General features: G+C 39.4%; 1 protein-coding gene across 2 annotated transcripts in view; it reads right to left on the bottom strand.

Annotated features, from left to right (window-relative positions):
• LOC122996590 (echinoderm microtubule-associated protein-like 6) overlaps positions 1 to 15,139 on the bottom strand; it is a 98,906-nt gene that overhangs the window by 53,707 nt on the left and 30,060 nt on the right. For both annotated transcript variants that reach the window (XM_044372120.1, XM_044372119.1), the window contains exons 2-7: positions 14,043 to 14,202; positions 8,807 to 8,905; positions 8,612 to 8,680; positions 7,773 to 7,958; positions 7,497 to 7,632; positions 1,388 to 1,461 (exon numbers count right to left, since the gene is read on the bottom strand). In XM_044372120.1, coding sequence (XP_044228055.1) covers positions 1,388 to 1,461; positions 7,497 to 7,632; positions 7,773 to 7,958; positions 8,612 to 8,680; positions 8,807 to 8,905; positions 14,043 to 14,202 — 724 coding nt within the window. The remainder of the gene's footprint in view (positions 1 to 1,387; positions 1,462 to 7,496; positions 7,633 to 7,772; positions 7,959 to 8,611; positions 8,681 to 8,806; positions 8,906 to 14,042; positions 14,203 to 15,139) is intronic.

A 15,139-nucleotide genomic window follows, 5' to 3' on the forward strand; every position in this document is an offset into this window, starting at 1 on the left:
CCAATAAATCCCACTAGCAAATACATTTCGGGGGATACATGATGTTGAATGAATTATGTTTTCTGTCAACATAATGAGAAAATGTTGTTAATTAACGTATCTGGCAAGTTGCAATAATGCTGATACTGAACATATCAGTAAAATGCTCAATGACAACTTAGTTTTTTACTTCCCAAACGTCCAATCTTAGAGTCAATATCAGCTAATAGCAACTACAACAATATTAAACAGTTTTATGGTTATGTTTAGACACTGGCAGCACTTAGTTAAGGTTACAGAAAGTTGTCTGCAGTGACTTGAAGCATGAGACACGACGTGTTTATTAACATTTAACTGAAACCACCTCAACCAAAGTGTAAAGACGCCCTGGTCATCACAAATTGATGCGAAAATGTGTCAACTTGGAAAATGTGTGCTTACATTAAAATGTAGAGAGAAATGTTTCTTTTTTTGGTTTGTGCTGCCTACTTTTATGTTTGCTTTTGATTCTGTGGTTGCTTGTTTGTTTATTTTTGCGGATCACATGACTTTTGTACCTGAGAGATGGTGAGATTACTACCATAAACCTCTAGGGGTTTTTTTTTTCTAAATCTCACCTGCACAATTTGTTTCTTCTCTTTTGTTGTGTTGTTTTATGCTGCTTTGTTTTTACTGTGCAAATAAATAATAATTAAAAAAAATAAATTTAAAAAAAAATATATATATATGGAAGCCCTGAAAGGCAAGCAAGAAAAATCTTTCTTCTGGGGATCCAATTTCTAAATCTTACTTTGTTCCATAGAAACAAGTGAAAAAAAAAGTTTTGCCAGGATCGTTTTTCTAACACATGAAGAAAAAAAAAATTTGAAAAATGATCCTGGCAAAACTTTTTTCCCACCTTTTCACAGATGATTTTTTTTATTTAATTATTTTTTTTATGGAACTTAGAAAGATTATCCTGGAAAAAACTTTTTTTTTCACTTGTTCTTAACTCATGAACACAAGAGAGAAAAGAATTAAGATCAGATTTAGAAATTGGATTTCTAGAAAAAAAAAAAATTCTCACCTGCCTTTCAGGGCTTCCGTAAAAAGGAGAAAAACTGGAGGAAAACATTTAGAGGAACTGGAGATGCAGGCGAATGTCTCCAGCAGTCAAATTCATATGAATAATGTGAGGTGTATTCGGTCTGAACACATCTAGTAGTAATATAAATGTACTTTGTGGTGCTTCATAAGGTATTTTAAGGGTAAAAGGAAGTGATGAGTGATGCTTTTGTTGCGTTATGAATGTCACTAACTGGTTACTGTGAGGTAAACTGTGTGTGTGAGCCAATGAGGAGTCAGCATTCAGCAGGAAGCGTTTATACCGGACCAAAATAAAACTTTAAAAATGTCTCTTCTCCCTCACCTCAAAGATCTCGCTGTCCTGCGTTCCCGCCAGGATCCGGTCGGCTCGCCAGCAGACGCTGCGAATAGACAGACCTGAAGAGGAGGAGGAGGAGGAAGAGGAGGAGGAGGAGGAAGAGGAGGAGGAAGAGAAGATTTATGTAGGCAAGTAAACATTTCACAATGGTCCCTCTGTGTTTATTCTGATCCCTCAGAGTCGTATCAGACAGAAGTATCTCCTCATGATTGGTCTCTATTCCACATTTGAACCATAGATGTATTCGGCATTAATAAATACTGTATCAGTAATTAATGATTAGGTGATTAATCCTTCATTAATCTTTCAGAGAGCAGAGATCATTCAAATTAATTTTACTGAATGTGAAGGATACATTTCATTTTCATCTTATTATTAATAATTTAATCGTGGAAATTAGGGATGTGCAGAGAGCCCAGTATTTGTATTTGTATCTGTATTTGTTGAGGCATCAAAATTATTTGTATTTGTATTCAAATAAAAGTGGACATAGGCTTAAAAATCCTGTTTTTGTTTTTATTATGCTTTTAATTTTAGAAAATTCATGTTCATGAAGTGTGTGTCAGTAGCTCAGCTTTATCTCTGGGGAACACTCTGGGAGTGATGTCCAAATTAGGAAATATGCGTCATGTAGCAGTTGGATGTGACTCCTCTCACTGAGACCTGCTGATAGACGTCACAGCGGAGCAGAGGAGAGACACTGAGATAGCGATGTAACCGACCTGCACTCTGGTATTTGACATAGTTTATTTTTCTTCCTGAAAACAAATAATTTTTGAAATATTTGCATATTCGTAATAAACCCACTATTTGTGCTTTGCCGAATAAGGTATTTGTATTCAGGCACACCCCTAGTGGAAACCATCAATCAACACTGCTCACATTTCTCTAAACCATATGCACTCTTTTTCTATCAAACCGCACAATCAATACAGTTTTGTAGTTTCTGGTGTCGTCGGCGTAACATTTGACATCCTGCCTGCAGTAATTACTACGACCACTAGATGGCATCACTCAAACACAACTATATGTCATTTTTGGGTGACTGACATGATCTATTGTGTTGTTTTTAAATGTCAAAATGGGCCAGTTTGAATGAAACAGTATGTACAGGTTTGACTGGTACCGTTTTTGTGATATAAGCTTGTTTCCATATGATCGATAAATTATTACCTTACAGTCACAAGAAAACTTCCATATTGCTTTGTGATCTCCTGACCTCAACATAACAAGTTTTTCTATTCACAATTATTTCACAAACTAGTTTATTATTACAGTTAGAAGATGTAAGATTCATGTATAACTATGACAGCCTGGCTCACTGCAAGCAGAGTGTTTAACTTTTTTTTTTTTCCTCAAGACACAAACACTTGCTGATAAACGACGTGAGAGAACAGGAGCAGAGATTGTGTTTTATTTTTACTCTGTAGCCTCCCAACCTCACCGTCAAACTCTTCCACCACCAGCTTCTAAAACTTAATTAGCGGAGCCGTTCAGCCGCACAGCGCTCGCCAATTACAGCGTCTGCTGCCGCTGATGGCATGACTCAGCGTGTGATGTTTCCTGTAACTTTGTTAGAACCTCCTCCCTGGAGCTTCACCAGCAAAAGCAACCTGATACCAGAAGAGTTTATGACGCAAATTGGAAATAATTGAGGAAGTTTTTTTTTTTTTTTCCAGCAGTGTTAATAGCAGCAAGAAAGCGCCAGAAAGAAAAACTTGACATCAACAAATCACTTATAAACGACCCAAAAGGAAATCTGTCTTAATGTGGCTATTAAAATTCAGCTCTGAGTCCGACTACATCAAGACTTTGGGCTCGGTTTGTGGTTTCTAACTGGATGATGATGCAAAATTATGATGATTACCGAGTGTCCGAAATGTCTGTCTGTCACTGTATTGGCCGGCATATAAGACAAAAACCGGGGGGTCGTCCAAAACCTACATGAGGCTCTCCACCTGAATATTCCCTTATGTCCCACCGTGGGATCGCTGGAAGACCTCAAACCTCTCCTACTAATCACACTGACCACAGCCAAGAAGACGATATTACAAAACTGGAAAGACACAACAAAATTATGTGAAAACACTTCCAGTACTTCCAGATCTGGTTCCTCTTTAAATATATTAGCTTCAACTCAATCACCCCACCAACAGTAAATATACCACACCCATTATCAGCTCAAATATAAGACAGTATTCTATTCAGGACATGACATTTATTAATGTTGCTGTAGTTTATTCCAGTCTGTTACAGTCAGTCAGCATTAAAGGTGTTTGTTGTACTCAGTTTAACCTTCAGGAGTTTCTGAAGGATTGTGTAATGGTGTTTTTTTTTTTTTTTTGCTGCAGAGGAAATAAATTCATGATGAGTTGAAAACGAGTCCAAAGCGTCTTCAGACATCTTTACTGCAGAAACAGAACCGAGTCCGAATCGTCTGTCAAACGGCCAAGAATTACTGCTGTCACAGACGACGAGGAGCTCAAACAGACAAAAACAAACTGTCAAATAAAATGAATTTGACTGTTTCCAAGAGTCTGACAGGAGAGAGTCTGATTTAATGGAAGTATTTCACTTTTATAAGGATGAGGAATCTCTTCTCACATAACTGATTTAATAACATAATTATTATTATCTCAGGATGAGTTGTGATTGTATCTTCAAAAAGTCTTTTTCCCCAAAACAGCTGTTGGAAAAGGGGGAGTCATCATATATTTGTGCTGATACCGTATTTAGGGAGTAGTGAACGAGTGAATTGTAGGTATTTGATCATAAACCAAAGTGCTAGATCGAAAGTAAAAGGATCAACAAAGTCTTGAGAGGAACATAAATGTCTGAAACAAATTTCATGACAATACATTCAATAGTTTTTGAGACATTTCTTTAAAAACTCCAAATATGAACCTCATGATGGCAACCAAAGTCATTAGGATTCATCCTCTGGGCGCCATGAGTGATTGCACCAAATTTTGTGCCAATACGTTCAGTAAATGTTGAGATATTTTACAGTAAAAGTGTAGAAGAGCAGTCATCACGAATAGAAAAGGACAATCTATCGAGCAGATGTTGAGATATTTAACAGGATGGTGGCACTAGATGAAAAGTCAGAACATCATCAAAGTTACTGAGATTCATCCTCTGAGCACAACAAATATCTGAACCAAATTTCTCGGCAATCCATCCAACAGATGTTGAGATATTTCAGTCTGGAGATGACAAAGTGATGGACCGACCAACTGACCAGACATTTCCATCCATATGTGTGGTGGCTGCAGCCTGGCGTGGCGGAGCAGTGTGGGCATTTTGGCTTGATTGCTTGCTGCCAACGTGCTTTGTTGTCATTCAAAGCTGGCTGTCGGTGTGGAGGGACTGCTTGACCCACTCAGGGGCTCGGCGTGGTCGCTTCTTGTTTCCCTTGCAAAGCAAAGCTGCAGACCAACTTCTCCCTCCTATCGTCGGGGAGGCTGCGCCGGTGCCCGCTGAGGCTGTAGAGATGCTTAGCACTGGCCACCAACCCCTAAATACAGCTGCTGCTTCGGTATTGTCTCAGTTATTGCTGTTTCAGCTATTGTGCTTCACAGCTGATGTCTTGCAGCTTGGAATCCTTCTTAAATAGGTCGTTTTCTTATTGTTTGTGTGTATTTTGTTTTACTGACATAATTATTCCCCTTACTTAGTTATTTCCTTCTTTGGTTTGTGTTAAGAATTAAAACAATTTGGGTTATTTTGGTGTTTCATTATTCTGTAAATATTAATTTGGGGCTTATGTAATTGTGTTACATTGTGTTGTCACCACCAGGGCTTTTTGTATTGTTGTTGTTTGCTGTATATTAATCTTCTTTTCTTTTATTTGACAGCTGCTGGGGACCCAGGCAGCAGTCAGTCCACTCCCTCGGTGGTGGGTTTCCTTCACACCCCTGATTTTGTTTTCTGGTTTGTTGTGTCACAGGTGGTTTTTCTTTGCCTTGGTTTGATCCCTGCTGCCTTGGTAAGCCCCAGCCCTGTCTTCAACCCCTTTTTTGGTTCGCCTTCCTGTGCCATTAATTCTTGGGTTACGCCCTGGGGGCTGACATTTTTTAGCTAATTCCCTTTTTTTTTGTTTCTTTTTCTCATATTTTGTCTAATAAATTATTTTTAATTGAACACGACCTCTGCGCAAGTGGAATCTATTATAAAACCTGTGTCTTGCTCATTTGCTTGTGGTTAACTCCCAATTTAATCATTTCCGGGGGTGAAATTCCCCTGGTGGCGTTGTCGAGGCAACTATATAACCATCATGACTAAAAATATAGCACACACCTTCTGTTTCATACAATCTATCATTCTTACCTTCAGAAAGAAAAAAAAAACAGGGTTCAACCTTTCCTGTCCTTTAACCTCATTAAAATTTAACCTTCCTCGAAAGCCTTTAACCTCCAACTTCTCCAAAAACGAGGCCATTCCCAGCTACGACTGCGGAGCGGAGACGACAAAACCTTTTCTAACTTTCTCCTCGGAAATCTTCAGAGGGGAAGCGTAAAAAGGAGGTCAGGGGGTGCTTAATGACTCACCCCTGAGCTTCTCCTAAAGGGAATTCATCTCTTCCTCCTGGTGGGGAGCAGTATTTACAAATGAAAAGGAGGAGAAGGGTTCAAACATTCAGCAACACCTCTGGGTTTTTCCCCAAAATCAGGTCAGTTCCCGTCTCCTACTCAAGACAGAAGACGACAAACTTTTGCACGTCTATTCTCAACTCGTTAAAAACTTCTCCTCACACCTCCGGGAAAGAGAGAGAAGAAAAGATAGATTCTTATCTCTAAATAAAGACAGAAGATCGTCTGTCAAACTTCTCTTTAAATATCTGCAGAAGGAAATGAGAAGGAGCGAAAATGATTCAAGCTCTGGAGCAGCAAGACCTTCAAATGACAAAGGAGTCTTAGATTTCAAAATGACCTTTTCTCTTCTCTTTATCCATTTCTTCAGGAGTCAGAGGGGAGGAAGAGGAGGAGTTTGCCTTTTAGAAAAGAGATATATATATATATATAGTGATATTTAACTTTGGGTGGGTTTATCCAGGTTTAATGATGTTTAAATAGCCAGTCAGTGTGTGATGGTGGGCATGGAGACAGAAAGGCCAGAGCTCTCATTAACTGGTTTAAAGGTCTCAAAGACATAAAAAAGATGATTAGTGAAGTCCACGTCTTTGTCTGACACACTTTATTGTCCCTTTGGTACCATTTTCTGATAAGTCACCCTTATTGAAGCATTAATTAATGGTTTTATTAATCGTTTACTTTATGCATCGTTTATAATTTTGTTTAATCTTGCTATTTAGAAATCAGAAATGTTAAAGGTTGAGGGTTTTTTTTCTTAAAACAAACAGTCAGGAGCTCAAATGAACATCGATTCTTGCTATAATCAGTCCTCCTTCTGTGCAAAAATGTATTTAAAAGTTTATCTGAAGCTAATATGAAGCTTCAGCGTCCAAATAAGTCAAATCAAGTAGATATCTTTCAACGTTACAGTCTTTTTAGTGCCAAAGTCCCTCTTTTTGTTACTATACTTCCACCGCAGCTCAACAGGGAAACACAAAGAGGGAATTTGATGCTAAAAGACTGTAAATGTGTCAGATATCCACTTGATATGACTAACTCAGACTGCTGAAGCCTTATATAAGTTACAGTTGCTCTTTTAAATGGATTTTTGCACTTAATGACTGTGTGTTTAAGATTCTATCTCATCAGTTCTTTTAACCTTGAGCCATGAGCTCCTTCAAACGTGGTCCAGATATGTGTCCGGCATGTGGGTCAAAATAAAAACCCAGAAAGAACAAGCCTGGTACGAGAGGATGCCAGAAATAGTACTCTGGCCTTCTTGGACTGTGCAGCAGTACACACTGAAGAGGACAGAAGCCTTCACATTGAAGTATACAGGAAAACCCCACACACACATGAACGCTAACTCTGACTCTCAACACCGGGTGGAGAATGTGCCCACGAGTACACACAGGCCAAAAAGAAGGAGCACAAACACCTCAAGGAAGCCCTAAAAGCCAAAAACCGCAGGCGAAGAAGAAAAGAGGAACAAAGAATTGAAAGTCTGATCTGCAGCGTACCTTTGTATCCCTGCTCGGCCTCCCGCAGGTCGATCTTGGTGATGGGTTTGAAGTCGAAGTCCCACAGTCGGATGCAGCCGTCTCTGCCTCCTGTGGCAAAACCCTCCTCACAGGAATACATGCTGAAGATACCAGCCTGCACACACACACACACACACACACACAGAGGAGACGGGTTAACTCACTTTGAAAGCATTTCTACTTCCTGTTGCTGCTGCAGCTCTCTCTCTCTCTCTCTCTCTCTCTACCGTGTGCAGGTGTGAGGAGGAGACTCACCCCGTGAGCGGCCTGAACCGTTTTTATCAGGTTGAGTCCCTTCCAGACGTAAATGTCCCCGTTGAGCGCCCCGGAGTATGTGATGTCATCTTTAGCCGACGCCACGCACAGGATGGTCTGCAGGTCGCCCGTCTTCCCGAAAATCCCCCTCTTTGGAGTGAGAGCGTTACCACACAGAGACCAGAACTACAGACGGAGAAGAGACAGACATAAAACCTTTTACATTAACCTGATGACAGTTTAACATGCATGTAAACATCACAAATTAATCCTCATCAGTGGAAACATTTCGAGTCAGATGAACATAAAGAGCACAAGGTCGAACATGCAGAGAAATCTCCAGCTATGCAAGCGGATGATGGATCAGTATTTAATTGAAATAATGTAAAACTAGGAGGCAACATCATGAGATCAAAGAATTTATAATGTACATTTCTTTTGGTTTCTGATATTTTCTCAAAGGAGAACACAGGACAAGTGATTAACAGAGCAGAAATGTAGCTGTAGTAAACAAAAAAAAGGCTCAGTTAGACTTGTGTTTATTATCTGATGCACAAAGAAAATAAAATCAGTTAAATAAACACTGAAACGCTGTGAAAGAGACAGTTTGAAGCTGTTGAGGAGATTCTTGTAGTGTTTTAGTTAAGTTTTAAGTTTTAAAATCCATCAGTGATGCAGCCTGAAAGAGAACAACTCTCTCTGACTCTCAGCTCTTTCTGTAAACGTCCTGTCATGTCTGAATAAATAACATGAATGACAAAAAGACACTTTACCGTATAGATAAATATGCCATAGATGTTACATATTCCATGTTTGAAAAGGGCTTAAAAGTGTTTTACCTTGATGTGTTTGACTCCGCAGCTCACCAGACGGTTCTGTTGAAACGAATCCCAGCAGATATCGAAGATCTAGAGGACAGAAGAGACGGTGACACACACACACATATATATACACAGGCTGTATAACACACACACACACACACACACACACACACACACACACACACACACACACACACACTCTCTCTCTCTCACCCTGTCTGAGTGTCCGGTGGCTGTAGCCAGGATCTTCCCTCTCTTCCACTCCCAGATACACACTGTGTTCTTGGCATCCAGGCCGACCGAGGCTAACCGCTACAGAGGAGAGAGAGAGAGAGAGAGAGAGAGAGTTATAATTTCAGAGGAAAGACAAACATAAACAGATAAAGTGTGTTTTCAGGGGAAACTACCTGTGATTTCCTCTCATACTCACACACTGTGGATGATTATGTAGATGATGTCCATATTAGTGATAAAAACAAACTATATAATTTACCATAATAATATAACACTCTAAAAGAAGCCAGTCTGCATAATGAGTACTTATACTTTGTTGATACTACTTGAATTCAGGACTTTTACTTGTAACGTAAGTATTTCTAGATGACAGTATTTGTACTTTTACTCTAAATAAAGGATTTGAATACTTCTTCCAGCAGAGAAGATGGTGGGATGTATGGCGTGCAGGACTTTGAGACTGGAAATCCCTCCCTGAGGTCGGGTTTAGGCCGATAAAAAAAGTTCAGTTCTGGGAAAGATTCAAGTCAGCATTGACTTTTCAAGGGAAAATGGACTTTAGAGTTACTGGAGGACAGTCCATGAATGTTTTTCAAATGATAATTTTGATTCCAGTCCCGGACTCTATACTATATTAGGTGACCCACTAATTGTGTCAGACTGTGTAGCTTCAGCTTTGACCCAGACTGGTATAATAATGGTTTTGTGGAGACTCCGAGGGAATCATCTTTTCATGAATGAGTTACTCGGCCGGGCCCGGTCGCCTCGTTTGAGGATATCTCATTCAGATGGATCAGTATGTGTGTTTTACCTGAACTTAACCAAATAAAGAGCCTGCAAAGTGTTGAGTATTAAATAAATTAGACTTTAAGGCTGCCACTCAGGATTATACTCATTATCCATTAATCTGCATATTATAATTAAAGTTGTCTGTTATAATTCCTTAGAGCTCTTCAAAATGGAGGTCTTCAAATGTCTTGTTTTGTCTGATAAACAATCCAAAATCCAAAAAGATATTCAGTTTTCTATCATGTATGACACATAAAAGTTTCAAATCCTCACATCTGAGAAGCTGAAACCTGCTAATTTTCCTTAAAAAACACTAAAAATGATTATTTGATTATCAAAACATAAGACCATATGGAATAAATGTTGAGCAACTGAACTTATGAAGCTGATTGTAAACGTTTCAGAAACGTTTTCCTCTGATGAGGAGCAGCAGCAGCAGCGCAGCACTAGAGCAGTAAACACACAGTAATAAAAAACATATTCAGACTCTGTGGTCCAACTTAATAATAAATCATCTTCACCCAAAGTCTGAGCTTTTGATTTATTATTAAATTGGATTTATGATTATTTTATTGATCGTGCGTTTACTCTGATTTACTCAGGAGCTGTTAAGTCTTCGGCCAGAAGCAAAAAACTGCCGACACAACAGTAAAGATAAATTACAGAGTCACTTCTCAACTCAGTGTGATTTTGTTTCTGGGCATATTTTGATAAAGTCCTGGACTTATTCCCATTGTGTCTGATAATTTCACAGTCCATCAAGAAGAAATATGACGATACTAAACACGGGTTCCTGAATACTAAGAACAAATAATCAATAAAAAGTAAATATTCAACAGTTGGGCAATAGGAGGATTAACGTTATTTATCAGATTTCACTAAAAAATCACAGCCAAAGAAAAGAATAGTCTGTTAATTTTTGTTTTTGAGTTCTAGCTGTTTTTTTTTTTTTAGCTCAGTCATTTTAAATCTGGTTTACTGGATAATATTTGAAGTGTTTTCACAGCAGCTTTAAATGTTTCTGTTTCTAATTTCTGGGATGTGACTGTTCTTCAAATACTGACATAAAGATGAGCTCATAACCCTATTGAAGCTTTACAGCAGCGTATTAATGACGTACCGTATTTTCTCTAATAGTGGCCGGTATTTAATTAAAAGCCGGGTCACCAATAATGGCTGGAGGTTTGGTCGACACAAACAAATAAAGGCCGGCGCCAAATACAGGCCGGGGAGGGAAAAAACAAGGATGGATTGAGGCCGTATTCAGACCAAATCAGGTGTTGTTGCACATCGCTGCAGGGTTGTGCGGTGGTGTGCGGAGGTGTGCGGGGGGGGGGGGGGGTGTGGGTGTGTTTATTTGTGCTCTAGAAAGTAACCGCTGTGAAACAATTAGATATTTTTTTTATTGATCTGATTCACTGCTTTCTTACCAGCTCCATCTCTTCATTCACTCTCTAGCTCCCCCTCTCCCTCTTTTTCTCTTGTCTTTTTTTAAAACGAAAGTTAGCTTGGAGCTAGAGAGACAGCTGATTGATATTTGATATTTGACTGTGCTGTTAACTGGCTATTAATTTCCCCTCCCGTACTTGACCGGTCATACTTCACACAAGTTATATTGAAATGTTTGTGTAATGTTTCACAATAAAAGTCGGGTAATGAAGGCTTCTAATTTTATTAATAGCATAATGCAGTAACAAAAATTTAACAGAGCGAACAGAAGCAGATCAGAAAACAGGGAGGCTTCGTACTAAAATATGAGCAAACATACTTATCAAACAGAGGGAATTAGGAATAAAGGCCTCTCTCTAATATAAGCCTGCTTCCAATAAAGACCTGATACCCTCTGCAGTTGAGGTAAATAAAGGTCCCGGCCACTATTAGAGGAAATACGGTACTTAAAATTATTCCATTTTAACAATAAACATTTCTTGTAATAAGAACATACCACTTTATCTTGTTATATCGCAAAACATTCTTGTTATTTCATAAAATGGACTCATTAAAACTAACTTTTCTCATTATAACATAAGTTGGTGAGTTGAATATTCCACATGTCGTTCAGTGATACTGCAGCTCTACATCAGCAGGCGATGCTTTGTTGTTGTTTTTTTTACCTTGAGGTTTTCTGAGGTGAGAATAAGAAAGTGTTTCAAAGAAAACAGAAATCCGCCTCCAGACCGACACTCTAACTGCTCACTGAACAGACTGAAGCACTGAGAGACTCAGAAAAAAAAACTGTTCATTTACGCAGAGCGCCGCCCACTCACAGCCAGAATCATTTTATATGTTGGGTCTCTGACGGTACTCGGAGCTGTGTTTCAGGTTGGCTGACATGTTTGTGAGGAAACCAAAGAGATGGAGGGTAAAAGTTTTTAAGTGATCAGTGGAAACCGGAATGGAAATAAGATTTACACTCTGTCTGCCTGAACCCTCCTAATGATGTTGAGTTTGGCGTGTTCACAAAGTCTGTCACACCGCCGTCAGATGTATAAACTAAATGAACTCGCCGTGACTCAAAGAGTTTGTTTGGTGACGTTCGCAGCAGACGAACCGAGTCACAGTGGAGAGTCAGTGGGAGGAGGATCAGATAGGATCAAATATTTGTACAACACAATATCATACACCAGCAATACACAGTGACACAGTAAAAAATAAATCATATATATCCTGAATTTATCCACCTCCATGATCGATGTGGGGAGAAAAGTCAATGTGCAGTAAAAGCTGCAAAATATATTACATATTGTCATAATCTGAGAGAAACAAGCTCTGTAGTAAATGTTTCTGTGTGATTACATCTGTAAAAATGCCTTTTATTATATTGTATTTAATATTATTGTTTATATTTACGTATTATTGTATAATTTTTTTTTCTATCTGTCAATGTTTATAATTTTCTGTACTGCTTTGGCAATGTAGGTTTCTAATCTAAGCTTATGTTTAAAAAGAAGATGATGCAAACCTTAAATGTGGTGGTTTTCTATATTTTTAATTAATATCTCTTGAAATCTCATGTTTGGATCCAAACCAACAATGATCTACTAACAAGCATTGTGTGTGTGTGTGTATCTACAGCCTGATATATCTTATTCCTCTGTGTCGTCGTTGTCCAAAAACCTTTTTAAAAACATGTAAATGAGTCACAGCGCTGCACTGGGTGACATGTTCCTTCATCATGAAGAGTTTGGTCACGTTAGTTTGTTTAGAAACGGCTGCAAAGACTAATAACAGCATCATGTTTTCAGTCTCAGAGACATAAAGACATAGATTTCCTCCAAGGCTGTAAGTACAAATGCAACGTTGGGTACATTTTTTCTGTTACATATATAAAAGAAAAAAAGATACATATCATTTAGACAGAGGTAATCAATAAGCCCACCTTTCCTCTCCCTTCCTCTCCCTCTGTTAGATTTTTTTCCTCTGCAAATAAACTCAAACTGAAACTAAATTGAGTCAGATGTCATAAAGTGAAAATGTGACTTCTGCCTTTGATTTTTCCTTAAGTCCTCGTTACGCTGTGTGATTTTGAGGCCGTCTGAGATGAAAGTTGACAATCGTGGGAGAAATGTGGTGAAATGTTGGGTCTTAGATCCGAACCGTTGCTCCTGATCTCACTGTGAGACTCATCCCAGCGACGGATGATTTGGAGCTTTTCGAGACCAAAGGCAGCCTGAGGCAAAACTCTGACACAGTCAGAAATTTAAGACCAAATTCTCACAGTGTGACTGCTGCTATGACCCTCGTCTACAACACCAGCCAATCAGAAAACGACTTGATGCAGAATACACTGGCCGATGTGACATTATGTAGGTGCAGTTTTTTGAATAAAGTTTAAGGGAAATGACACAAATGTAAAAGAAGTTTACCTCTGCTCTCATCTATCGTTAGCGCTACGTTTCACCGCACGTTCGTCTCACAATCTGACAAACTGATATCGTGTTGTCTGAGTTTAGGCGTCTCGTACAGCGTGACATGTAATAAACTCACATGATCGTTGTTGTTGCACAGTCTGAAGGAGGCTGTGGGATTGAAGATGTGTGGAACCTTTGATTGTGATTAATAACAATCATCATCTCTGTTTCCATTGTACTGTAGTTCAACTCTATTGTGTGTGTGTGTGTGTGTGTGTGTGTGTGTGTGTGTGTGTGTGTGTGTGTGTGTATGTGTGTGTGCAGGCATTACTCATCTGTGACCTTGAGGTTGATGCACGAGTATCCGTTAATGACAAAAACCATCTGTTGGACACACACAACCACACAGGTCTGCTGGCTGAGTCAGACTGTGCATCATTAATCATGCACATCACGTGTGTGTGTGTGTGTGTGTGTGTGTGTGTGTGTGTGCACTATGTATCTATGACCTTTAGGTTGATGCACAAGTATCAGCGAGGCAGGGGATGCTGTGTGTGTGTGTGTGTGTGTGTTACCTGTCCGTCAGCGCTGAAGGCGAGGCAGGCGATGCCGTGTGTGTGTCCGTCACGGAGCAGCGAGACGGTCTGGGCGGTGAAGGAGTCCCACACACACACGTAAGGATCCTTCCCCACCTGACCCGTCGCCACCAGGGAGCGCTCCGGGTGCAACGCCAGGCTGAGGGGGGAGGAGGAGGGGAGGGGGTGAGAGATAAAAACAGGAGGAGAAAAGAAGGAAAGATGAAGAGAAGATGAAAAAATAAACATATTTAACATTTGTCCATCTGCAAAAAATCATAATAACATACAATAAAAAATGAGATGTACACATACATGTCAACACAGACACATATACTGTACATCAAGCCTCTGACTTTTTTCTGTGAGGTTTGTTTGTGCAATTCAGATTCAACAAACTCTCTTAACTTGTAGTAAATCTCAGGTTTCAGCCTGATGAAGGTCACCTGCTCATCAGGAGGTTAAACGTTAGAAAAGTGTATGAATCCATCAGAGCAGCGCTGCACTGTGACAGAAATAAAGAGGGAACGCTCTGACAGGAAGTCAGATGATAAAAAAATGTCTTTTTAACTGTGTGTTTTTTTTCGTGCCTTATGGAGGATGAAACATGGCATCTGTAAATATATGAGACAAAAACACAACAGCTGAAAAATGATGCTCATCCCTTTGAAGCAGCTGTAATCGATGTTTTTTATAACTCCACTGTCTGTAGTGGAGTTAACTTATCTGTCCGGCTGCTTAAAGTGGCTGCAATGATATATAACAGTGTTTAATGTGTTGTGTGTAGTTCATAGTGATGAACCTACAGAGAATTATCAGCGACTCTGCAGCTCCTCTCGGCTTTACAGAGCTTTATAGTGAGTTTCAGCTCGTTGTTTATCTGTCTTTACTGTTTTGGTTCACTCTCAGTGCTCTCTCAGCATCTTTTTTGGGCTGCAGCAGGCAGCTGTTTTCAGAGGAAAAGCTGTAAAAAGCCGCTGTACACTACCTGCTCAGCACCAAACAGACACAGTTAGCTGTAGACTAGCTGCTGAACATAGTGGAGCATTTAGCAGCTAAAGATCCAGATATTTCCCTCAGGAGTTGGTAGAGAGTTA

This window comes from Thunnus albacares, chromosome 14, assembly GCF_914725855.1.
Source record: "Thunnus albacares chromosome 14, fThuAlb1.1, whole genome shotgun sequence".
In the NCBI taxonomy this organism is placed as follows: domain Eukaryota; kingdom Metazoa; phylum Chordata; class Actinopteri; order Scombriformes; family Scombridae; genus Thunnus; species Thunnus albacares.